The following is a 25,448-nucleotide window of genomic DNA, read 5'->3' as shown; positions in this document are numbered from 1 at the left end:
GAAAGGTTTATTTTTCCTATTATGACAAAATAACTAAGTAGGTTCTCCAAAAAGGGAAAATACATTTTTAAGTAGTTCTTACAGTGTGTACTGAGTTTTTCTGTTTGTTTTCCTAAAAACAAGATTTTTTTAATTAAATTTTATTTCAATCAGAGAAGTGCTACTGTTGTGCTGTCTGAAAATAACGATTAAAACAAGGTAGCATTACAATGATTCTTTTTGTTTGTTATTTCATTTTTGGTGGTGGTAGAGGTAGTTATTTCTTTTACCCCATAGGAAATTTTATGTATATGTAATCTAGTGTTCTCAGAAACTTGTATTCTTTTTGTTGTTTTAAGCTTCACTATCATCTTTTCTAAGGTTTACTGAGGTATAATTGACATTAAAAGTACATGCATTGAATATATACTTGATTATTTTGGACATGTGAAGGCACCTATAATATCAGCAAAATCAAGACATTAAACATAGCCATCAAAAAGTTATATTTGTTTTTTAATTTTAAAGATTTAAATTTAAAATACAAAGATCATCTAGCATGCTTTGATTTCAAAATGTAAGCAAAGGCAAATTAAATTTTAAAAATACTTTTTAGGAAAATTGATTTGAAGAACCTGAATTACCATTGTGCACATAAGTGAGCCTCCTTTCTTCTCTCGTTACAATGTTTGATATCCAAATATCATTGCTATGTATAAAAGCAATCCAGTCTGGATCAGCTGGGCATAGTTTTGGATCCATCCGAATGTTGGGACAACTAGTCTCCACTAAATTGGGCCGTAAGGGTTGTTGCTAGAAAAGTAAACGACATTTGAAGGCAAGTATCAGGCTTATACATGCGTATTAACATACATACAATGCAGGGTGTTTGCTGGCACCCTTCCTATAAAATGAATAATAATCCCAAGTATAATATCGACTGTGATAACTGCTCTCCAGAAAAATGTACTTATATGCCTTAACTTACAAGAAACGGATCATTTTTTTCCTATAAATTAATAAGCTAAGCATAACAGGAATGGAAATAAAGACAATATAACAGCACCTCACAAATTTTGTTGACCCAACCTGTTAAATAGAGTAATTATCATTTGTTGCATACTTTTATTAAACTTATATACCTATTTCACTTATTAAATGTTTCCATTTTACCAGTATAAAATAATCTGTTCATAAAATTGTAATGAAAGCTAGAAGCATCACAATTCTATCAGAAGAACAGTTCTATTATCACATGAAAAACTGCCTGGAATAAAATCAAAATTTAAAACTATTTACTGAGATGAATTAAGCTCTTAGAAGAACCATAAAGGGATTGTCTTGTGATATCATTATCTTTGAAAATCCAACTCAGCAATTACACAAAGTGGCACACTGATTCCCTTTACTAACTCTTCCTACATAACAAGTGTTTTCAGTATTTTAAAATTATATAACTAATGTCACTGAAAAATTATTAACTAAAAATTGGAAATTAATACCCTATTTCCTATTTTCTTTACTACTAAGTTAGTGGTAAAAAACTGGTAAGCAGAATTTCTTAGTTTAACTATCTTTCTGATTTGGACACAAATAATTTTAGGACACCTAACAGTTTATCAAGTAGTAAAATCAACTTACAGTAAATCCTTGTGGCCCTCCATCTTTTACATGGTAAATTCCACTACCAGCTTGAAATAGAAATGTTCCACTTCCTTGGTGATAATCATAAGAAGCAATTCCAACTGTTCCAATGCGTTTTCTTTCCCGTAATAGTTCTTCTTCTCGAGAATACATTCCATAGTCCAGTGTTGCCTAATGCAGAAAGAGAGGTCTCCTATTCCAGTTTTCTGAAAGCCAGCTTTTTGCTTTTATTAATAGCACTGAAATTCTAGCATCTACAGTATTACTGAGTTTACATTTTGAGTGATCCCAAAATTTGTTACAACTTTAAACAGATTAATTTTGGGAAGTCTGCTGAAAAATTTGATAAAAGGTCCCTAGATGAATACTGCATACATTAGAGAGCAAGAGTTAAGCTCCATCACTTTGTTTTGTTTTTTAGCTCCATCACTTTGACTTGGCATTCAAGATCTCCTACAACTTAAATGTAATACAGCAGCTCTGCATGCATTTAAGAGGAGACTCTGAAGTAGTTTAACTTCTTCAAAAGTAGTTTTCTTCACTTTCAGAGTAGTAGTAAACCATCTACTTCAGCACTGTGAAGATTAACTTAGATAAGAATGTGTAAGACGTTTACTAGCACAATGACTGGCACAGAGTAAAGTTCTCAAATGTGAGCTGTCATTAGTACCTTTCCACTACATCCGCTAATACTACTCTAATAAAACCCCAGGTCAGGCCCATCACATCACTGATGTAAAACCCAGTACGTGGTGTTCTGGCTCCCGGCCTTTGTTCCATTTCCCTTCACACCGAGAGGCCATTTTTCTTTCTATCCATCTGAGTTTTACTGTTATCCCAAAACCTTAGCCCTAAATCAACGCTGGCCAGGAAAGTTTCCTGATATTTATATAAGAGTTACTATCTCTTTTACTCATTTGGCTATAGTTTTGTTTTTCACTTTCTTTCAGTAAATGAATTAAAAAAAACCTTGAGAGCAGAATCTGTCTCATTTTGTTTTCCCACTTAAAGCAACAGCTAAAATCTCCCTCAAAGAATATTTGTAATTAATGATTGATGATGATGAGGGGCCTTCCCAAACTAAAAGTATTATCTGATACATATATATAATTTCACATGTATAAGAAGAAACAAAGAAAAATCTAGTAAGTGCTAGTTTTAAGAATTTATATCCACAGCTTCCCTAAGAGCTCTTTATGATAAATAAAGGGATAAATAACGGAAACAGACATGGTTTCTGCTATCAACGATTAATTACTTTATTTTATTTAGCCATGCCACAGCTTGCAGGATTTTAGTTTCCAAATCAAACTTTGGTTTCCCACAGTGGAAGCATGGAATCCCAATCACTGGATCATCAGGGACGTCTCAAGGACTAATACTTTAAAAGTAGTCAAGTTTATATATCCGGAAAAACACATAATTTAAGAAGATACATGCACCCGAACATGCATTGCAGCACTATTTACAACAGCCAGGACATAGAAGCAACCTAAATATCCATCAGCAGACGAATAAACAAAACAGATATGGTACATATGTATGTACAATGGCATATCACTCAGCCACAAAAAAGGATGAAATAATGCCATTTGCAGCAATATGGATGGACCCAGAGATTGCCACATTGAATAAAGTCAAACATATGATACTGCTTACATGTGGAATCTAAAAATAAATATAGATACCAAGTCAGTGGGAGGAGGGATAAATTGGGAGATTGGGACCAACATATACGGACTATTATGCATAAAACAGATGACTGGTAAGGACCTACTCTATATCACAGGAAACTCACTCAGTATTCTGTAATGGCCTATATGAGACAATAAGCTAAAAAAGTGTGTATATGTAAATGTATAACTGATTCACTCTGCTGTATACCTGAAACTAAGATAACACTGTAAGCCAACTATACTCTAATAAAAATTTAATAAATAAAATAATCATATGGATTGAAATCCTTGTATTTTCCTCTCAACTTTATGGTAAGCCTAAAATTGCTTTAAAAAATCATTTTTAATGAAAAAAAATAAAAGTATGTATGCATATTCAAATCTATTAAATCGTACACTTGAATACTTGCAATTTTTATATGTCAACTATACCTCAATAAACCTTTAAAAAGTGAAACCATATAAAGCACTACATGAAAACATGGGTAAATTCTTTCATAACCCTAGTGTAGAAAAACTGTCCTATGATAGAAGACAAATTCTAGAAGCAATATCAAAAGGATACATTCTATCATACAAAACCTTTCATGTGGTGCATGGGCACATGCGCACACACACACACACACATACACACACACACCATAAAGAAGTAAAAATGCAAATTACAACTTCATGAAAACATCTGAAACTCTATCACAGACAAAGGGCAAGTATCTCCAGGAAATAAAAGGCTTCTAAAAATGAAAAAAGGACCACGCTACATAAAAATGGTTTATAGATAAAAAGATGGTCAACTCTCTCTATAAAAGAATAGCAAATTAAACTACAATTGGGATAGCATTTCTATCAGATTTGCAAAAAATCCAAATGTCTGACTACAAACTGTGTTGGAAAATCTATGGGAAAACAGGTATAATTATTCCTTGCTGATGGAAATTCATAATGGCACAGCTCCTATGGAAGGAAATTTGATACCTAGCAAAGTTACAAAACCATGTACCATCTGGTCCAGCGACTTCAGCTCTAGGAATCTAGTTTAAAGATACACTGGCAAAGTGTAAAAAGTTGTATGCCCAAGCCATTTTACTGCAGTACTATTTATAATACAAAGATTGAAAATAACTAAAATGTCCATCAAGAGGGAAGTGGTTGAATATGGTTTGTCTGTACAACACAACACAGATGTAAAAACAAATAAAGATTATGTATACAGCTTGTCCCTCAGTATCTAGTACCCAAATCAAAGTCTCTTAATACCACTTTCCTCTAAAGGAAGCAGACAGATATGGCTGATTCCAAGCATGGAAAAGGCAATGTGAAAGATGATCATGAAACATCTCCATACCACCAAGTAAGAGAAATACCAACTACCACCAGGATCATGTCAAAGTGATTTGATCTGTCAAGTTGACGGGGACTCTAACAGTCAAAAATAAGACAATGTGTACAATAAGAATAACGACTGTAAATGGATCAAAAGATACCAAACAGGCTTACACTGTAAGTTAATAAAGATATAAAAATGGAAACAAAATACCCTCCAAAACTCCTAATTTATCACACATAGAAGATTGTGTTTGAAAAATGGGAAATAAAGGAAAGAAACATCCTGCCTTTCTATCGTGAACTCCTCCTCAGGATAACTGAATAATTGTTGAATAGCAGTGTTCTCTGTATAGAAATTTCTCAGTTAACAAATGAAGAAGGAATGATAAAAACTCAGTTTTATAATAGATCTAGGTAATGATCAAATGATGCTATCATCACAAGCAACTAAAGCTCTATATGACTTTTGATGGGGGCATACAACATTATTGATGAAGTATTCTTTACTTTTTAAATTGTACAAAAAATACATATACATATAAATAATATATATAACATAAAATTTACCACCTTAACAACTTTTTAAAGCATACCATTCAGTACTGTTAATCATATTCACATTGTTGTGCAACCCATCTCCAGAACTTTGCCATTTTGCAAAACTGAAACTCTATATCCATTAAACTTATTAAACAGCACCTCCTCACTTTTCTCTCCCTCAGTCCCTGGCAACTACCATTCTGACAGTCTATTTGACTGCTTTGGGCAACCCATATAAGTGGAGTCATATAGCATTTGTCCTTTCGTGATTGGCTTATTTCACTTATCATAGTGGCTTCATGGTTCCTTGATGTTGAAGCATGTTACAATTTCCTTCCTTTTTAAGGCTGAATAATATTCTATCACATGTATATGCCGGATTTTATTTATTCGTTCATCTGTCCATGGACACTTTGGCTATTTATGAATTATGCTGTTATGGACATGGTGTAGAATTGTTTGTTCAAGACCTTGCTTTCAATTTTTTTGATCAGTAAAGCAGTCTTGGGTGAGGAGGGGAAGCAAACCTGTGTCTAATCAAGCTTCTAGATCTGACTACCTATTTCTATTTATAGGAAATATAGGAAACTGAAGAACATATCAAATAACACCACAAGAATACAATCAGCAGAACAGACCCTCTTTCTTCAATAGATAAACCGCAATGGGGAGAAAAGGACAGAAAGAAAATCAGAGGACTAAAAGTAAAAGAAATTTAAGAAACCTATCAATCAACTGTAACATATGAAACTTATTTCAATCCTATTTAACAAATCAAGTGTAAAAAAAAGAGAACATTTACCTAAAAATCAAGAAAATTTGAATATTTCATATGAAGAAATAATTAATGATTTTTTAAAGATATGATGATACTGTGGTAATGTCTCTAAAGAATATATATTCTTTAGAGACATGATTTATTTAGGAGTGAAATGATATACTTGGGAGCTCTTTCAAAATAATCTGAAAAGTGGGGGTGGGGACTGGTAAGGCTGTAATGAAACACTGATGGCCAAGATGTGATAATTGCTAAAACTAGTTCACATGGGATTCTACTTTTGTATGGTTTGAAATGTTCCATAATAGACCTCAAAAAAACCCCACAAAAACCTCTGACTCACTAATTTACAACCTATTCCATGTGAAAATTACCATTATTTTAGTTCAACACACTGTTCTTAGAATAAGAAATGTTTCTGCTTTAAAGAAAAATCACAAACCAATGTGAAAAACAACATCCTTGATAAACAGCTATAGTCAAAATGGTTAGCTGTCATGGAAGCTTTTTTTTTTTTTTACTTCCTAAGAGAAATATCAGATTTTGGTTCATTTAGTCCAAATATGCCATTCAATAATATTCAATGTAAAAATATAAAGTGAGAACCTAAAAGGCAAACAATTGTACCCAAACTATGATCTTGTTCTTTTGATGTTTTCGACCATTTACATTTTGTCTAAAAAAACTTACATTTTGTCTAAAAACTTTAGACAAACATTTTGTCTAAAAAAACTTAACCTTTGATTTTCCCTAAATTGAGTCACGCTATTTAGAAACAAAAACTGAACTTAGTACCTTTATTTAATCCTTATATTAGTACTGTTACTAAATATCAGAACTATAAATTCAATTTAAAGATTTAAGTAAAAGCTTTCTGGAAATATACATTACTTCTTTTATGTGAACAATTCTTTCCCAAAATGTGAGAACCATGTAACTAGCAAGTTTACAGAAGGGAAAGGTGGTTAAACAGGGAGAAGGTAATTAAAAAAAAAAATCTGGGAGCTTCCCTGGTGGTCTAGTAGTTAAGGGTCCATGCTTCCACTGCAGGGGCGTGGGTTTGATCCCTGGTAGGGGAACTGAGATCATACGTGGCACACCACACTGGGTAGCCAAACAAACACTGAATTGTATTAATAACATCTAATATCCCTAGTCTCAGATATTGAGAATGAAATGAACTTTCAGGGTCATACATAGAAAAACATAAAAACGTTTTAATTCTTTTTTTATATTATGGCTTATTGGTCTTTCAAAATTATTTTTATTTATTATTGCTTTATTAACATTTATCTTAATTCCTTTTGATTCATATCTACTTCAAATATAAGATCCCAATTGAATTTCTGCCCCTAAATAAATGCAATACTAAAAATATACACAAAATCATAATAATAACAACATTTAATCCTACCTGAAAAAGATCCAAAAGAGGCTTCCAAGAGAGCATTAAGACTGCTGCTCTGTTGATGGTTTTGGGAATTTCAGAATAAAACAGTGTATTTTCTCTGTTCTCGCCAGACATAGCTATAAAAGAAAACAGATCATTTTTTGTTACTTTAAAAAATGGCAATCTGCTTACTACAATCACAGCAGTAAGTACACAACGCCTCTTACACACTGCAGGATGCTGTACTCTATGGGACCGATAACGCATGTTAACAAGGCAGAGATGCGCATGTCATACGCCATGGCAGTTTTCTTCAGTAAAACCCAGGCTCCCGGAAAATGTTCAAATTTTAGTCCTCAAAGCAAACATAAAAAGGTGTATAAGATTTTGTAAGGGTTAAGTGTCATTATTAGTTTTTTAAAAAATTGTTAGTGTCTTATAAATTGGCAACAGACTTACTAGATTTCAAATGGGGGTGCTTTGTGACAACTTCAGATGATTAAGCTTCTTTTTCTGAATCATTTACAGTATTTATTTAGAAATATACATAGGTCTAACTGAATTCGAAGTTTCCTTCAATATAAATATCTATCACTATCATCACTAATAAGCTTCAAATGAAAGCACATTCACATTAAAACAACACAGAATCTGGTATCTGATTTGCTAAAAGTCTCTTTATCCTTTATTTAGGAACTGTGAAAGAAAGAGCTCCACACTAAGTAGAAGACGGGTCTATTCTGTGAAATCACAGGATAACCGAATGGGAAGATCACAGCAGTGTAGAATAAACTACATGACAGAGAGAAGTACCAGAAATACACCATGGTTATGAAGAGGTGAACCAAAGAAAACTCACAGTAAAATAAAGTCCTTCTACTCTACCATAAAGGGACCAGCAAGGCATCACTTTCAAAAAAAAGCTAGGGGAGAGAGAAAGAGAAAGTAAATAACACAGGAAGAACAAAAACTCTCTCCTAGCAGAATAAATCTTCAGCCTTGTGTTTCTGATAATGGCAGAGAAGGTAGTCTGTGGAAGGACATGCTAACTTCCATGCTAACCCTTGCAAAGACTGGGGATGAGTCCCCAAAGATCCACAGCTTCCTGTACCCCTTTATTATCCTAAGTTTTACTTAAACCTTCCTTAGTCTGTCTTACCTTAGTAAAAAGTTAATTATCAGCTGATACTTATTTTCAGTATTTGTGGGAGTGTTAGTGGCTCAGCTGTCTCTGACTCTTTTGTGACCCCATAGACTGTAGCCTGCCAGGCTCTTCTGACCATGGGACTCTCCAGGCAAGAATACTGTGGTGGGTGGCCACTTCCTTCTTCAGGGGATCTCCCCAACCCAGCACTTAGTTTTGCCTTAAATCTACTTTGCACATTCCAGAGTTACTTTGTTACATATTTCTTAAGACAGTAGCCACTTATCCATACTACTCATAATCTTACAAAATATGATCATATTCTCCTTAAGCCTTTCCCTTCTAAGAGCTTTCAGTATGCGACTAGGATAAAGCTGTTTCTCATCTATTCTCAGTGAGAGTCATTTCCCACAATCCCTTCACATTCCCCTCTTGAAACTGCTACTGTTCCATGTCTTCTAGGATACAACCGTGACCAATAAAAGCTTCTAACGTACACACACTCCAGCTCTGTGTAACACAGAATGACCTTTGCCCATTGTTTCTTTCTTGTTTCCCATTGTTTCTTTCTTGTTGACGCAACAGTATTTACTGGTGTCTGAAGTATATTAATTTTTTTGAAACAAACTTATATGGAAACAACTAATATTCAGGTAGCTATACAACACTTGAGCAAATAAAATGGCATACAACTTTCTTGAAAAGCTCATTACTTTAAAGAGGACTTCTCTGGTGGTCCAGGGGTTAAGAATCAGCCTGCCAATGCAGAGGACACGGTTTCAGTCCTTGGTCCAGGAAGATTCCACAAGTCACAGGGCAACTAAACACAGGCATCGCCAGCGCGGAGCCCACGCGCTGCAGCTACTGAAGCCTCGAGCACTGGAGTTTGTGCTCCAGAGCAGAAGTCACTGCAATGAGGAGCCTGAGCACAGCAACAAAGAGCAATAACGCCTGCTCACCACAACCAGAGAAAGCCCTCGTGCAGCAATGATGACCCAGCACCGCCAAAAATAAATAAATACTTTAAAGACCGACAACTTTCCTAACTTCATCTATAAATATAATGCAATCCTAACAGTTTAAGTAGGATCGGGGGAAAGGAGCTTTAAGCTAATTAAAAGTTCTCACAGAAACACAAGCAAACACAAATAATCAGGAACAGTATGAAAAAGTAATGAGAAGTAGTTTGTTTACTATCAAACAGTAAAACATCTAAAGTTATAGTAATAATAGTCAGCAGCACAGTATCGGCACTTGATTTGACAGACGGATCAATGGAGCAAAACAAAGTCCAAAGTGCATAAGGATTTCAAAAAATACAATCTGGAGTTGAAATAACCTTTCTAGATGTCTAGATGGGATACAAAACTACACGAAAAGTAAAAATTTAACTACCAAAAAAACCCCCAACAACCCACAAATTTCTACAAAAGGGCAAAAGGCACCAAAGGCAAAAAAACATTCCACGTTCAGGGAAAAAATTCAACATTCAGGGAAAAGATGTCACAATGGATTAATTCCCTCACTGTACCAAAAAATGCTGTAAGTTGACAACAAAAGTACCCATAACCCAATAAAAAATAGACAGTGATGACAAACAGATCAGTCACAGAAAAAAACACAAATGCCTTGTAAATATGTGAAAGGATGCTCAACTTCACTCATAGGAGAAATACGAATTAAAGCTACAACGAAACATGGAGATATAAGAACAGCACGATGCCTATCAGTAATAATACTATAGTGCACATTTGAAAGTAGCTAAGAGAAGAAGTCTTAATAGTTCTCACCACAAGGAAAAAAATTTTTTTATTAACTGTATGGTGACAGATGTTAATTCGACTTACTGTAATGGTCATTTCACAATGTATACCAATACTGAATCATTATGTTGTACACAGGAAACTAATAATATGTCAATTATACTTCAATTAAAAAAACAATAATAAATTAAAAACTTACAGTGAGGGATTGCTGTTCACCAATTAGATCCGGAAAGATAAAAAGTTTGCTCACTCACTATTGGTACAGGTACAGAGAAATACATACTGAGACAATGATGACAGGGATGTAAACTCTGTAACTTCCATGGAGGGGTAGTTTGGCAGTATCAATAAGAATTCAGAATCTGTACACCTTTTGTCCTAGTAATTCCACTCTTTGCAATTAGTCCTAGTAAGTAAATTCACATGTGTATAAAATGATATACAGTGATATCTGCTCCCTCGTTTTTTGTAATACCAAAATAGAAAGACCTAAATGCCCATTATTAGGGGCCTGATAAAGTAAAATATGGCACAATTATATAATGGAATACTCGGAAATTGTTTTTAAAAAAATCTATAATTACTAATGTGGACTCATGCAGAGAATCTCTTTAAAAAAAAAATCAAACACTTTTGGAGGAGGGCAGGAGACCTATTTTTAAAAACTTGGTAAACAAAGGCACATCAGGAGGTCAGTGCCCTCAAACTCATCTCAGCCCTTCCTTTCCCACCCAACTCTTAGCTGTGGGAGTTTACTTGGGCCTCAGCTCTTTCGGTGTTCTCATCTCTCACATTCTTTTCTTTCTCACTCTACCAACCAAACATTCATTCCCTCAGGCTATGGGTTAGGAAAATAAAATAGCATAGCATGACTACATGAGGAACTCTAAAATTTACGGGCTTGGGATCCCATTTCAACTACTGTATTAGGGGTGAAATCCCTTTTGGTAAGCACTTTTAATGGTAATTAATAAACATTTTTGTGAGACATTTGTTTACTGTTAAGAACAGTATGGCTATAATTTTTAAATACTATACAAAATATACAAAATATAAGGCCTTCCCCCCTAATTTTGCCCAAACTCTCTTCCAACCAAATTGCCTGATTTAGCAATTATTGATGAGCTTTTCTTACAATGCTTCTCCAATCAAAGGAAAGTCTGATTTTCTGCTTCCAACAAAGCCACAGCATAAGTTTCTTGAGAAAGACATATATGTATTTCCAAGATGACTTGGGCTTCCCTGGTGGCTTAGATGGTAAAGAATCTGCCTGCCATGCAGGAGACCTGGGTTCGATCCCCAGGTTGGGACAATTCCCTGGAGAAAGGAATGGCTACCCACACCAGTATTCTTGCCTGGAGAACTCTATGGAGAGGAGTCCAGTGGGCTACAGCCCATGGGATCACACACAGCAGGCATGACTAAAAGATTCACTTTCACTCAGATGACTTACCTAAATATCTCAGCATCATCTCTCAATAAATGTATTCAATGAGTGACAATGAATGAATGAATGGGCCTTTGGGACTTAAGCTAATAATAGTACAAATAATAATTACCAGTTGGTGAATACTAGGTAGCATACTGTAATTTACAACTATTATTTGGGGTTTTTTTTTTCAGGATTTTTTACAACTATTATTTCTAATCCTAAAAAATAATACTGTAGTGCAGACAACTGCTTGGGAGATCGCATAACAAAAATTTTTTTTTCTTTTCTTTTTTAGTTTTCTTCTTCAGACTAGCTGTAGTAAAATTTGTTTTGGCTGTACAAGAACAGTATTGTGTTTATTAGCATTTGTTTAAATTTGGGTTGGCCAAAAAATTCATTCAAGTTTTTCCATATGAGCAGACAAAAACCTGAACAAACTTTTTGGTCAACTCAACACTTAAGACAATCCTATGAGAAAGATATTAATCCTTGTTTGACAGATGAGGAAACTGAGACTCACAGGGTAAGTCAGTCAGCCATGGAGTTGATACCAGAGCCTAGGCTTCCGATTCCAAGACCGCCTCTTTATCTACTGTCCTGTGTCTATGTATGTGATAGATTAGTCATTTCTTCCAATGCTGTGCTGTGCTTAGTCGCTCAGTTGTGTCCGATTCTTTGCAACCCCGCGGACTGTAGCCCACCAGGCTCCTCTGTCCTTGGGGATTCTCCAGGCAAGAAGACTGGAGTGGGTAGCCTATGCCTTCTCCAGGGGGATGTTTCCAACCCAGGAATCAAACCAGGGTCTCCTGCATTGCAGGCGGATTCTTTACCAGCTGAGCTACCAGCTGTGCCTAAGCTGCTTGGTGTTCAGTCTTTACTGCCTATTTCTTTTACCACATCATTTAAGTAAAGCATTTAAGGTGTATAAACAAAAAAGAAACAAAAAAAGTCAATCAGTGATATAATAGACTTAATGCCGACATATCTTAAATCTGGACTGCATGGGCTCAGGAAGCAGAGACCAAGACCAGCCTTGATTTAGTAAAGTGAAAGCAGCAGCTGCTGAGAGTGGGAACAAACTACTGGTTTTTGTTATTTGTGTTCCTCATCCACCATTCCTAAAGAATCTGACCATTCTGAAGGAAAGTCATTTAAAATTCGCTTTAGGAAGAAGTAATATCTGGCATCTTTACTTTGAAAGTAAGATCATGATCAACTGATTTGTTATCTGCAAATAAAAACATAATTAACGGGACAAAAAGTTAAAACAGTACCCAAACTGAAGTTCTTCAAATTTTTTTTTCTCTTTAGTGGAACCATCACTGATTCACTTATCTATTCACCAAAATTTGAGTGCCAGTTGCATCTAGCCTCTAATTTTGATTAAGAAAGCATTTCCTTTCAGAAACTATGACTTCATACTCACCAAGGTAATAGATCCTGTCCGAATGAGGCCCATCTGGGTCATTCCTCTTCACAAACATAAAATCATGTGGTGCCTTAGCCATCATGTAGCCATGGTATTTTCTGGTATCAGCAAGCAGCTTTTTAAGCTGACTCCAGGAATATCGCTCGACATAAAATGGCTCCAATTTAGGCCGATCCTGTGATTCAATATTCTCCTCACACTCTGCAGTTTCAAAGATCTCAACACCCAGCTGTTCTGTTTCCATCGCTGCTGCCATGTTGCATTTTCCTAAAATAAATAAATAAGCAAGCCACATGAAGTTCACAGATCTGTCCTCTCTTACGCTAATCAGAATGACAGCCTGATTAGGGTCCCTCTCCCCCCTGCCAAAAAAGGGGAAAAATGCTTTTCAGTACAGTTGCAATGAAACTTAGTAAGAAAAGCAATAGCTCCTCCTCCTCTGTGTTCAGTTTGAAACTGAGATTTTAAAAAAAAAATTGAGGTCATGTCTATTTCACAGTGACTATAAATCTCTTTGGGAACTTTTATAAAAGGCTCTCCTTAGGTATCTCTTGCCAAAATTCCTTCTTTTTTCCCACACTGGAAGGAAACAGGCCATATGCCAGTTGGCTGCTATGTTCCTTCAAAGAGCATGTCAACAGTGAAGCTAAATGTGCCAGGAGAGTTAAGTGTTTTTGCACTTTAAAAAAGTAATACATTTGATAAATTATGGACTTCTTCAGCTAACAGAAATAATCACAACCAATTAGAACACTAATAAAATTGTTGCAAAAAATGTACTTGTAATAATCATCCTGGAGCATTTACCCAAGATAATACAGTTTCCTTTTAAATAGGAACTCCAAACACCAAAAGACCTAACTAGTTGGTACGTTTTTCTTGTCTTTTACACTTGCCTAGAGATATCCACCCCTTGTGTACCTTTATACTTTTATTACAGATTACACAACTTTTACTCTCATGATTAAATGAGAAAAAAGTGGCTTTAGTTGTAATTTATGTTGAAAACATTTAATGTTTGTATTATCAATATTTTGACAAAAGTCTGAACCCAATTTACCAGTTCAACCCCGAAACAATATTAACATTTCATCTACTAATGATGTTTCTTTCATTTTACAAATCCAGAAGATGATTTTTTCCTCTATCCAGTTCAATATTTAAATATAACAGGTACAAAGTATCAGAATAAATAACAAGAAGTGTTATTATAAGCCACTGTAAGATATTCTGACATGCATTATTTATAACACTACCAAAAAGGAGCAACATAAAAATTTGGGGGCAACCTGCTCTTTTGGAAATAATAAATGCCAAAAACATGAGGGCCTGGGAGATAAAATACACTGCATTTGTGTAACCAATTCACGTAATTATTAACCACTTCTACAGCAAAAATCAATACACAGCTGTAAATTTAACATATCTTTTTTAAGGTTTAATTTCACAGGTTAACAGAAGCTTATGGTAAAAAACTACCAACCACGGAGAAAAAGACTAGCAAGTGTAGGCTGCGAATTACTCCATCAGGTACACTTCGTGATGAAATAAACAAAACTGAATGGCTAGGATACTGTGCCTTTTTTCAAGTTACAGTGAATTACACTGCCATTTTCAATGTAATAGTAGCAAGAGCGGTCAGAAAACCTATTTCGAGAGTTTTATAGGTATACAACTTGGAACATTATTACAACTGGGCATTTACCACCAATGATTAAAATCCACACAGCTCAACAGAAAAGTCATTCAGCTCAACTGATACTCAGCACACTGATGTCAAATAGCAGTATATGACAGCAGTGGTTGTTTGCCCATCTAAAAGCTGGTGGAGATCTGTTTTCTATCAAATATGTAAATGGATCTAGTTTGATTCCTAAGAGAGTGAGGGACAGGTTAAACAAGGAGATATACAAACCGGGCTCATTCTTGTCCACTCCTTGTGTTAAATTTGGAACTTCATCCCCAAATCACTGCTTGAAACAATAGAGCATGGGGATGGAACAGGGAAGCTTAGCAGACTGACTTCCCAAGCTCACCGCCCAGCTTCTTGAACTACTGACATCTCTTGCATGTAAAACTTGCATTACCTTGCACTTAAGCGTAACTATTCCTAAATTGTACTGGATGCCCACACTCACCATTTCTCTTTCTCCACACTCTCTCTCACACACACATTCTACAGTTCAATGACACTACTACTCTATATTTTATGGTAAATGTATATTCTGCATTTCCTTGCATAGACCTGATATTACATAATTTTAGTAATATACACAAATGTGTAACTAATTTCCATATTTCCACAGCACCTTAGATATACATCCTCAAATCACGTGACCCGAGTTTTCTAATTTCAACAATTAGAAAACAGGCCAGTACACATCCTCAGTGCCGTGCATTAATTTCACTGCCCCGCCTACTTCTTCACCTGAGGCCCTTCCCTGGTGCCTACCTGATTGTATTTTCATCTGTTCAGATCTCTTCCACATTCAAAGAGATCTTTTTCAAGTGACTCGACTTCAAGCATAGATCCCTCTGCTCATCCTGCTCTCTTCTCACAGGAGTCTTTCCTTTTCTCACCATCCAATCCTGCTCACCAGGATAATGAAATAAGATATAAGCCTGTTGATCATTATTAAAATGGATATGTGCCCCCAAAATATTATACCTAAAGTTTCAATTAGTACTTAGAACTGATACATATTTTTTGATAATAATATACAATGCCTGGATTATTTTGTATCTGCATTTTCTGAAAATTATAAAATGATTTTATTTCAGCAATGTACAGCTGAATTTATTCCAAAGACTATCTACACAGTAGTTTAGTCCTGACATTTGGATACATATTAAAAGGTAAATTATAGAAATTATTTTAAAGTATAAAAGGAATACAGATGTGAGATTACTCAATGGCTATTACAAATTCTCAAAATGATATATAATGGATAATAAAATTTATTTCTCTGTGCCTGGTCCTGTTTTTCTGTCTTTTACATAATAGTCAATTTGTATTATTTTACAGAATTCATATTTAGCAGATTGGAGACAGAACAGATTCAGTATAATAACCAGTAAGAACTATTACTACAAAAAGAGAACATGCTGTTAATATCAAGATTTTCACAAGATAAAGAATGTACTATCCATTTTCAGTGCACTCCATTTTTGTTTCTTTCCTTTCCATGTACACTTCGCAAATATTGATAACTGAATTAGGTAACTTCTCTGAAAAACGGAAGTGTTAAGTTTGTTGGAATTCTGGCTTAGTAAAAGAAAAAAGAGCAGAGTCTGCGACTACACCCGTTATTTGGTTATCGGTTTTAATCAGAGGCTTTCATAGCCCTGACAGGTGATGGAGAGACATGCGGGTCACTGGCAAATGGAGGGGAAAAAGTGAAATTGTGCTAACACGGTCAACAACAGGACTAAGAGGTCAAGACACCTTCTCATGCACTAGGACTCCCATTCAGAGAAGAGTATGTCGGGTTAGAAAACATGACGCTTGAATCTGGACCCACTCAAATATCACTCCTTAATATTTAATCCAGGCGCCAGTTTGTCCACTTAAACACCCCAAGCCTCACTGAAGCCTAGTTATTTCACTCGCCAGGATCCACACTGCTAGTTGAGAGGTTTATTACCACAAAGTGGGCAAAGACCTTGAGAGCTAGAATGAAGAAGAGCAGAAGTGTAGCAGAGAATATTAAGGGGACTTGGGAAGGTGCCAAGACTTAAGAAAAATGTGTGAGAGGACACTTTTGAAATAGGAGAGGAAAGAACCTATCCTGCCCTGGTGGGTGAAATAGAATGAGAAGGGGCCAGTGAACAAGGAGGGAAGGAATCGACCTAGAAATGGGGCAGTAGAAAGAACACCAGCTAGGAAACCAGAAAATCTCAGTCCGAATCCGGTCTGCCACAGTCGGACTTTAGGCAAATCCCTTTGCCTCTGTGGACTTCCGCTTCTCATCTGTAAGCCTGGACAACACCCGGCTCCCCACCCCAGCAAAGCTCAATTAAGATAACGGACGTGGAAGCCCGGCGGCCAGCACCCAGCGCTCAGGGGGCGCCCAGTGAACGTTGGCTGACTCGGAATCTGAGAGCCTCGGCTTCCTGTTCCGGCAACTGGGGCTCTACCACCGGCCGTGGCCCGCGCAGAGCGGCGCGCCGGGTAAACCGCAGAGCTAGCTAACCGGGAGAATGCGCCGGGCAGCTCCTCCGAGAGGCGGAGAGGCCCGAGTGGGCAGGGGCGCAGGCCTCGCGGGCGAAGGGGAAGGAGAGAGGGCGGATACTGCACCTTCCCCCCTCCCCGGCCCCGCCCGGACCGTCCTGACGCGCGCTAAGGAGCGGGCCTGCGCCGCTTCATGCCGCGCCGCCTCCACTCCAGACCCGGCTGCAGCGGCTTCCTTGGCGACGGCGCCGGCGGTAACCGAAGGGGTGAACACGGCACTTAAAGACGGCGGCGGCGGCTCCGGCACTTCCGGTTTCTTGCGCGTTGCCCTCCGACCGGGGAAGGCGCAACGGGGCCAAGAAGGGCGCCGCTCTCTGTTAGACGGGGTTCGCTTTCGACAGTGCCGTCTAGTGGCCAGAGGGGCGAACGAGGAGCGGGAAAGAAACTGCGCGAGAGTGGGGGACAGAACAAATCCAGAAAACGGCAGTAACTTGCTGGAAATTACAGGAAGAATTGTGGCACGTCTTATCTTTTTTTTTTTTTTCCCTTCGACAGATACATATTGAGTGCCTCTTATGTGCGAGGCGGAATTGTAGACGCTGAGATTAGAACAGGGGCCAAGTCAGGCAAAAATCCCTGTCCCTTCATAGGGGAGACATGGAGAGGGAAGGGACCTCTGCCTGGGGATTTCTAGGTGTCTCATTGTTGTGGTGCAAAGAACCCTGACAGGACGTCCTAGGTGGCTCAGATGGTAAAGAATCGGCCTGCAATGTGAGAGACCTGGGTTCGATCTGGAGAAGGAAATGGCAACCCACTCTGGTATTCTTGCCTGGAGAGTTCCATGGACAGAGGAGCCCCGTGGGCTACAGCCCATGGCATCGCAAAGAGTCGGACACGACTGAGCAACTAACACACAAAGAAATCTGAACTTGGAGTCAGAAAGCTTGGCTTTGGTACTAATTAGTGACCTTCAGCGGGTTAGTCTTCTTGAGCCATGGTTTCTTGATCTGTGAAAGTGATATACTAACATCACTTAGTTACAATTAAGGAAAACCATGTGTGTCATGCAGATACATAAAGATGAAGAAACGGGGAAGGAAGTGAGTGATCTTGCTTTTAGCAGAACCAGAGGCAGGTCTCTTGACGGGTAATTTATTTTCTATTCTGCACTACACATTGGCTGAGAGAAAGAGGAAAGAGGAGGCTTGGGAGATGACTAGGAAGGTGCTAGGTGTAGAATGAAACAGTGGACAAGCTGGGCCTTCCCTATTTTCTATTATTGCAAGGAACCATTTGTCAGAAGTGTCATGAGGGTTTATTTATGTAATTATTCACCCTGAACTTAAATGTGTCTTCACTCAGAATTTTTTTTTCAGTTGTTCCCTTAAAAGAATAGTCATTTTTCACTGGGACTCCTCTATGAATTTTATGCAAAAAACTAAAACAAACACAAAACACCTGAAAGGACTTTGAATGCACATGCTAACAAAATAAAACATCTTCATTTCATTAGTGAAAAAGCTGGCTTTAAACTAAACATTTAAATAACTAAGATATCATGGCATCCAGTCCCATCACTTCATGGTTAATAGATGGGGGAAAATGGAAACAATGACAGACTTTATTTTGGGGGGCTCCAAAATCACTTTGGACAGTGACTGCAACCATGAAATTAAAAGATGCTTGCTCCTTGGAAGAAAAGCTATGATGAACCTAGACAGCATATTGAAAAGCAGAGACATCACAAAGGTCCATATAGTCAAAGCTATAGTTTTTGCAGTAGTCATGGGATGTCAGAATTGGACCATAAAGAAGACTGAGCGCCAAAGAATTGATGCTTTTGAACTGCGGTCCTGGGGAAGACTCTAGAGAGTTCCTTGGACAGCAAAGAGATCAAACCAGTCGATCCTAAAGGAAATCAACCCTGAATATTCACTGGAAGGACTGATGCTGAAGCTCCAGTCCTTTGGCCACCTGCTGCGAAGAGCCTACTCAATGGAAAAGACCCTGATGCTGGGGAAGACTGAGGTCAGGAGGAGAGAAGGGGATGACAGAGGATAAGATGGTTGGACGGCATCATCAACGCAACGGACATGAGTCTGAGCAAACTCCAGAAGATCATGAAGGACAGGGAAGCTGCCTGCAGTCCATGAGGTCACAAAGAGTCAGACATGACTGAGCGACTGAATAACAACAAAAATGTTTACTGAATCTCTGCTGTGTGCCTGCCACTGTTCCAAGCACTGGGGCTATAATAGTAAACAAAGCAGGCAAAATCCCTGACTTTGTGCAGTTTACATTCAAATAAGGGGAAAGAGACCGCCTCAAAAGCAAACAAAAACTACATAATTTTATTGATTAAAAAAATACAAGCTCCAATAGATAACCAACAAGGACCTACTGTGTAGCACAGGGAATTCTGCTTAATACTCTTTAATAACCTATATGGGAAAATGACTTGAAAAGGAATAGAAACAAGTATGTGTATAACTGAATCACTTTGCTATAGACCTGAAAGTAACACAATGTTGTTAATCAACTATATTAATGTAAAGTAAAAAAATAAAAATAAAAAAAAGGAAATTAACAGTAAAGCTCAGGGGAAAAGAAAAACACCAACCCCCTCAAAACAAACAAACGCACTCCAGAGAGGTAAAAGATTTTCTGAAGTCATGTGGCTAATGACGGACTGAACTAGATTTGAATTCAGATTTCTTGTTTTCAGTCTTATTTTCTCTTTCTATGGCAGGGTTAAGGCTCCCCTGATGGCTCAGTGGGTAAAGAATCTGCCTGCAATTCAGGAGACGTAGGAGACAGGGTTCAGTTCCTGGGTCAGGAAGACCCTTGGAGCAAGAAATAGCAACCCATTCCAGTATTCTTGCCTGGAAAATTCCATGGACAGAGAGGCCTAGTGGGATACAGTCCAAACGGCTGCAGAGAGTTGGATACGACTGAGCGACTAAGCACACGTACACGTGGCAGGCTTAAAAAGCCTCTAACCCTGAGAAAGTGGTGGGCGAACATCTCCTCCATGAACCCTGGCCACCTTATATGTAACCACAAAGACCTCCCTCCCAGGTAAAAGGGTCAAAAGGATACTTACCTGAGTTGTAGCAGAATGCTTTGTGACTTTTCTGAAACTGGAGAGGACCAGAAGCCTCCGAACACCTTGTCCCCCTGCAGGTCTGATGAGCTGGAGACTTTCTGCCCCATCCCCCGCTACCCCTCCATAATAGAGCTGAGAATATAAAAGCCTCTTAGCTGCAGCCTAGAACTGGCTCCTCAGCAGGTAGTTATCCCAGAACTTACATTGTAGTCACCTGGCTCCTTTTGCTTCAGGAGTGTCTTTTTTCATATGTGGGATAAGGATCACTGGCAGCTGGCACCTTGATACATTCTTCCCTTTGTGGTATATGTAAATAATGAACTGTCTGAGGCTAAACTGGCTCCTTGCTTTTATTTTGACCATGCCATGTGGCATGTGGGATCTTAGTTTCCTGGCCAGGAATTGAACCCACACCCCTCTGAGTTGGAAGGGTTGACTCTTAACCATTGGAGTGCCAGGGAAGTCCCTAAACTGGCTCCTTGTATATTTACTGCCTGAATCAGTCAGGTCTGGGCCTTGCCAAACTTGTATATGTGTGCTTGACAAAACCTACTTAACTGTATCATATTAGGCTACACTCTAGGAACTCCTCAGGAAAAGGCAAGTTATCTAGCACACGTGGTCTGAATAAATAGCATGGTGGTGATGATACAAATCCACGCTTGCTGATCAAAACAAATCAAAAAGCATCATAAAACAATCATATTCTGACATAATGGACAGCAGGCAGGTAAATGTGAGTGAAAGCTAGAGTGGTAAGGCCAAGTGAGAACCCTTTCCAGGGAACCTTGGCTGCGACTTAAAAAAAAATTTTTTTTTAATTGAAATTTAGCTACATCAGCTATCAGTTGGTTAGGTATTAGCTGCAGCCTGGAGGATCTTTTTTTTTTTTTTCCCTTGTGGCCTATGGCCTTCTTTCTAGTTGTGGTTCAGGAGCACAGGGATCAGTAGCCCCTCTTGCCTCTTTCATAGGATCTTAGTCCCAGAACAGGGATAGAACCTGTGTCCCCTCCATTGGAAAGTGGATTCTTAACCACGGGACCACTATGGAAGTCTCTGGACTGCATCGTGAAATCCATGCCTGTCTGGGGTAATCAGGTCCTCACACAATTCTGGGCTTCCCAGGTGGCTCAGTGGTGAAGAATCTGCCGGCGATACAAGAGACAAGGGTTCGATTCCTGGAAGAACCCTGGAGTAGGTAACAAACTATTTCCCCTGAAGTAGATTCTTCCCTGGGTCAGGAAGAACCCCTGAAATAGCAGCCCACTCCAGTATTCTTGCCTGGAGAATCCCATGGACAGAGAAACCTGGCAGGCTGCAGTCCAGGGGGTCACAAAGAGTCAGACACGACTGAGCACGCCAGTGGTTCTGACCTCATTTTTAGCAAACCTGACACCTTTTCACACTGGGCCTCGTCAGAGACCAACCTGCCTCCCAGTCCTTCTGCATCTACCAGTCCATGGTCTTCAGGCAGTGGTACTCATGGGTCAGAGCCCGGATTTCTGGAGTCAGGTAGTCCTGGGTTCCCATCCTGGGTCCTCTCCTTACTAACAGATTATTATCAGGCATCTCTTTTTATTTCTGTCATCTGTAAACATTCCTCTCCCTCTTATACTTGGAAATTTTCAAATAAAGTTTTAAAGTATAAAAGAAATAGAAAAAGCTTCTGACATAGACATCAGAAGGGCGCAGAAAGAGTGCCTGGAAAATTTTTATTTAGTCTGAATATTACTCCAAATATTTTCTGTCTTGAATGTTCAACTGAGGTTAAAAGAGAAGAATCTGATGTCTTTGTTTTCTAACCCCAAAGTTATAACTCCCAGAAAACAATGGTTGCCTCATGCTAGCTCCCTCTGTTGGGAAGGATCAAGGGTTAAAAAGGAAGAAAACAAAAACACAAGTTACTCCCTAGTATCTTACAGTTATATAAAGCAGTAATCAAAATTTTTGTATCTTTTATCATATTTTCAATACTGCTAGTTTCTTATTATTTTGCACAGCTGTATAGTTTTTCTACTGAATTGTCATACCACAATTCATTTGGTCATTCTTAAGTCCCAGTGTTTTTCTGTGTAACATTGTAAACATCTTCATATATACATCTTTCTTCCTTGAAATTATTGTGTTAGAATAAAATCTCCAAAGGGGAATTACAAAGCCAACCAGCATAAACATCTCCGTTTTTCTTGCTACCTCTTGCAAAATTGCTTTTCAAAATGCCACGAATTCACACTGCCCTTAGCTATACTCAGCATGAGTGTGCCAGTTTCACTAAAACTTTTCCAGCGCTGGGCATTATCATCAACATGTACATTTTAAGCATTTACTTTCTAAAGCATTGTACTAGATGCTATAGGATACCAAAAGGAGACAATCTGTGTTGTAGGGAGGTTTACAACTTAGTTCGGGGGTTCCCCAACCTCCGGACCATGGACTGGTACCTCCTGTCAGATCAGCAGCATTAGATTAGAAATAAAGTGCACAATAAATGTAATGTGATTGAATCATCCCCAAACCATCTGCCCTGTCTGTGGAAAAGCTGTCTTCCATGAAATCCATCCCTGGTACCAAAAAGGCTGGGGACCTCTGATCTAGTTGAGGAAACAGATCACAAGCATGTAATAGCAGTTGACCGCATCATATCCGATGGGTTAGAGTTTGTTTTTCCACTTCCTCTATATTTTGCACCTTTTTGGAGGCAGTACAAACCAAGCTACCATAACAAAAAGGAGCCTTTTCAGTTAATTTTCTTTTCATATTTAGTTTTTTGAATAGAAGTGTATATAGTAAACATATTCTCCTATGCTGATCTTTCAGTCACTGCTTCCCTCCGCACATATACTCTCTATGTAATATTTTAGTGTGTGGGTATTAGTCACTACGTCAGGCACGACTCTTTTTTTGCGACCCCATGGACTGTAGCCCACCAGGCTCCCCTATCCATGAGATTTCCCAGGCAAGGATACCGGGGTGGGTTGCCATTTTCTTCTCCAGGGGATCTTCCTGACCCGGGGAGTGATCTCGTGTCTCTTGCATTGCAGGCAGATTCTTTACCACTGGGTCACCTGGGAAGCCAATTTTATGATAGTGACTTGGCCAAAAATTCTTTTGTAACAGCTTATAGAAAAGCCAGAACAAACTTTTTGGCCAACACAATATATGAATTTCTTGTTGTTCAGTCGCAAGTTATGTCCGACTCTTTGCAACCCCATGGACTGCAGCACGCCAGGCCTCTCTGTCCCTCACCATCTCTTGGAGTTTGCCCATGTTTGCCCATAAACAAATGCCTATGTGTAAATGTAGTATTCTTCTCTCCACTCCACTTTTTTTCCATAAATGGTAGCACACCAACTGTCTTCCTGGAAACCATATGGGCAGCCCAGAAAGCCAAGACTTATGAGGTAGGTCAAATTGAACAAGGTAGAAAGGCCACTCCCCACACTCAAGGAAAGGGGCATCTCTGCACAGTCGTCCGAACTGGGGATTGACAGGTTGAGGGGACGGTTTTTACAGCTACAATTGGCTGCAATGCTCACAACTCTCTTGGCATAGTTAAGGGGTTACAGGGATATGGACTGGGTGGGCACAGATTCCCCAGGTTCAGATGCCTGGGCTGATCTCTCAGTCTCTCTCCACTCTCAACTTTGTGCCATCTAGATAGAGTAACTTGATTTCGGTTAAGGATATCTGGTTGGGTGATCCTGGGTGAGACACAGCACAGCCAAATTCAATAGCTCATCTTTCAAAGTTTCTTATAGATATAAAAAGCTTCTGTAAAATGCTGGACAAGGAGAATGTGTATGATGACTTGTCAAAGGCAGGAGTACAGATTTATGTACTGAGCATGTGCTTCAGCCCCAGGAGAAGGAAAAGGCAGCCCACTCCAGTATTCTGCCTTGGGAATCCCATGGACAGAGGAGCCTGGCAGGCTACAGTCCATGGAGTCACAAGAGTCGGACACGACTTAGCAACTACACCACCACCACGTGCTTCAGCCACGGAAAGCACTCAGCAAATGCTTCCGGTGGCCAGAGGAGGGAGGGGTGACCCTGGGCCAAAGAGGGCTGGGGAGGCTCACCTGGAAGGTAGAATACAAAGACTGTGCTTTATTTGCATTCTCATTTGACTGGTATCATCAAACCCTCAGCCCTTCCTGATTCAGCTCGGCAGGGCTACTTCTGCTCTGCCTTTTTACCCCCTCTGCTATCTTTTATAATTTACCTGGATGCTACTCTTTCCCTTCCCCATTTATATATATATATATATATATATATATATATATATATATATATATATTTTAACTGCATTTCCCATGGAGAGAGAGGCCCACAATAGCGGTCCTCACAGGAAACGTTAGGAATAGCTGAGAAGAATATTGGAGGGCACTCTCTCATTTGATAGATATGGAAGTTCAGGCCCAGAGAAGTCATCCAATGGGTTAGTGGTGGTGGAACCAGTCTGGATAAGTCCCCTTCCTCTGGACTTTTCTTATGGAGCATCTGAGGCAAAATGTCAACATTCAGCCTCCTTGGTTACCAAGAGCCTTGAATTCAATTCACTTTGGATAGAGGTCAGTTGATAAACCTCAGGGTTCAGATATGCTGGACTAAAATTATTTTTATTATACAGCCTCCAGGATGACCAGGGCTTTCCTGGTAGCACAGCTGGTAAAGAACCCGCCTGCAAAGCAGGAGACTTCGATTCAATTCCTGGGTCGGGAAGATCCACTGAAGAAGGGAATGGTTACTCACTCCCGTACTCTGACCTGGAGAATTTCATGGACTGTACAGTCCATGGGTTTGAAGAGTCAGACACGACTGAATGACTTTCACTATCACAATCAAGATGACTAAAATTGAAAAGACTGAAAGTACCAAGGAAATAGAGCAACTAGAAAAAGCAAGAGAGTTCCAGAAAAACATCTACTTCTGCTTTATTGACTATGCCAAAGCCTTTGACTCTGTGGATCACAACAAACTGTGGAAAATTCTTCAAGAGATGGGAATACTAGACCACCTTACCTGCCTCCTGAGAAATCTGTATGCAGGTCAGGAAGCAACAGTTAGA

At 38.7% G+C, this 25,448-nt stretch overlaps 1 protein-coding gene across 6 annotated transcripts in view; it reads right to left on the bottom strand.

Moving 5' to 3' along the window:
- The window catches only part of DPP8 (dipeptidyl peptidase 8), a 53,418-nt gene extending 35,816 nt beyond the window's left edge, over positions 1-17,602 (bottom strand). For 2 of the 6 annotated variants that reach the window (XR_001918600.1, XM_005685108.3), the window contains exons 1-5: positions 15,557-17,602; positions 13,102-13,371; positions 7,358-7,470; positions 1,621-1,794; positions 624-792 (exon numbers count right to left, since the gene is read on the bottom strand). Coding sequence is in view for 5 of the 6 variants with exons in the window: in XM_005685108.3 (XP_005685165.1) it covers positions 624-792; positions 1,621-1,794; positions 7,358-7,470; positions 13,102-13,371; positions 15,557-15,593 (763 nt within the window). In the remaining variant the exon portion in view is untranslated. The remainder of the gene's footprint in view (positions 1-623; positions 793-1,620; positions 1,795-7,357; positions 7,471-13,101; positions 13,372-15,556) is intronic. The other 4 variants (XM_018053645.1, XM_018053647.1, XM_018053646.1 and 1 more) reach the window with 4 other exon arrangements.

Source organism: Capra hircus, chromosome 10 (assembly GCF_001704415.2).
Source record: "Capra hircus breed San Clemente chromosome 10, ASM170441v1, whole genome shotgun sequence".
In the NCBI taxonomy this organism is placed as follows: Eukaryota; Metazoa; Chordata; class Mammalia; order Artiodactyla; family Bovidae; genus Capra; species Capra hircus.
This window is presented reverse-complemented; position numbering and strand designations above follow the sequence as displayed.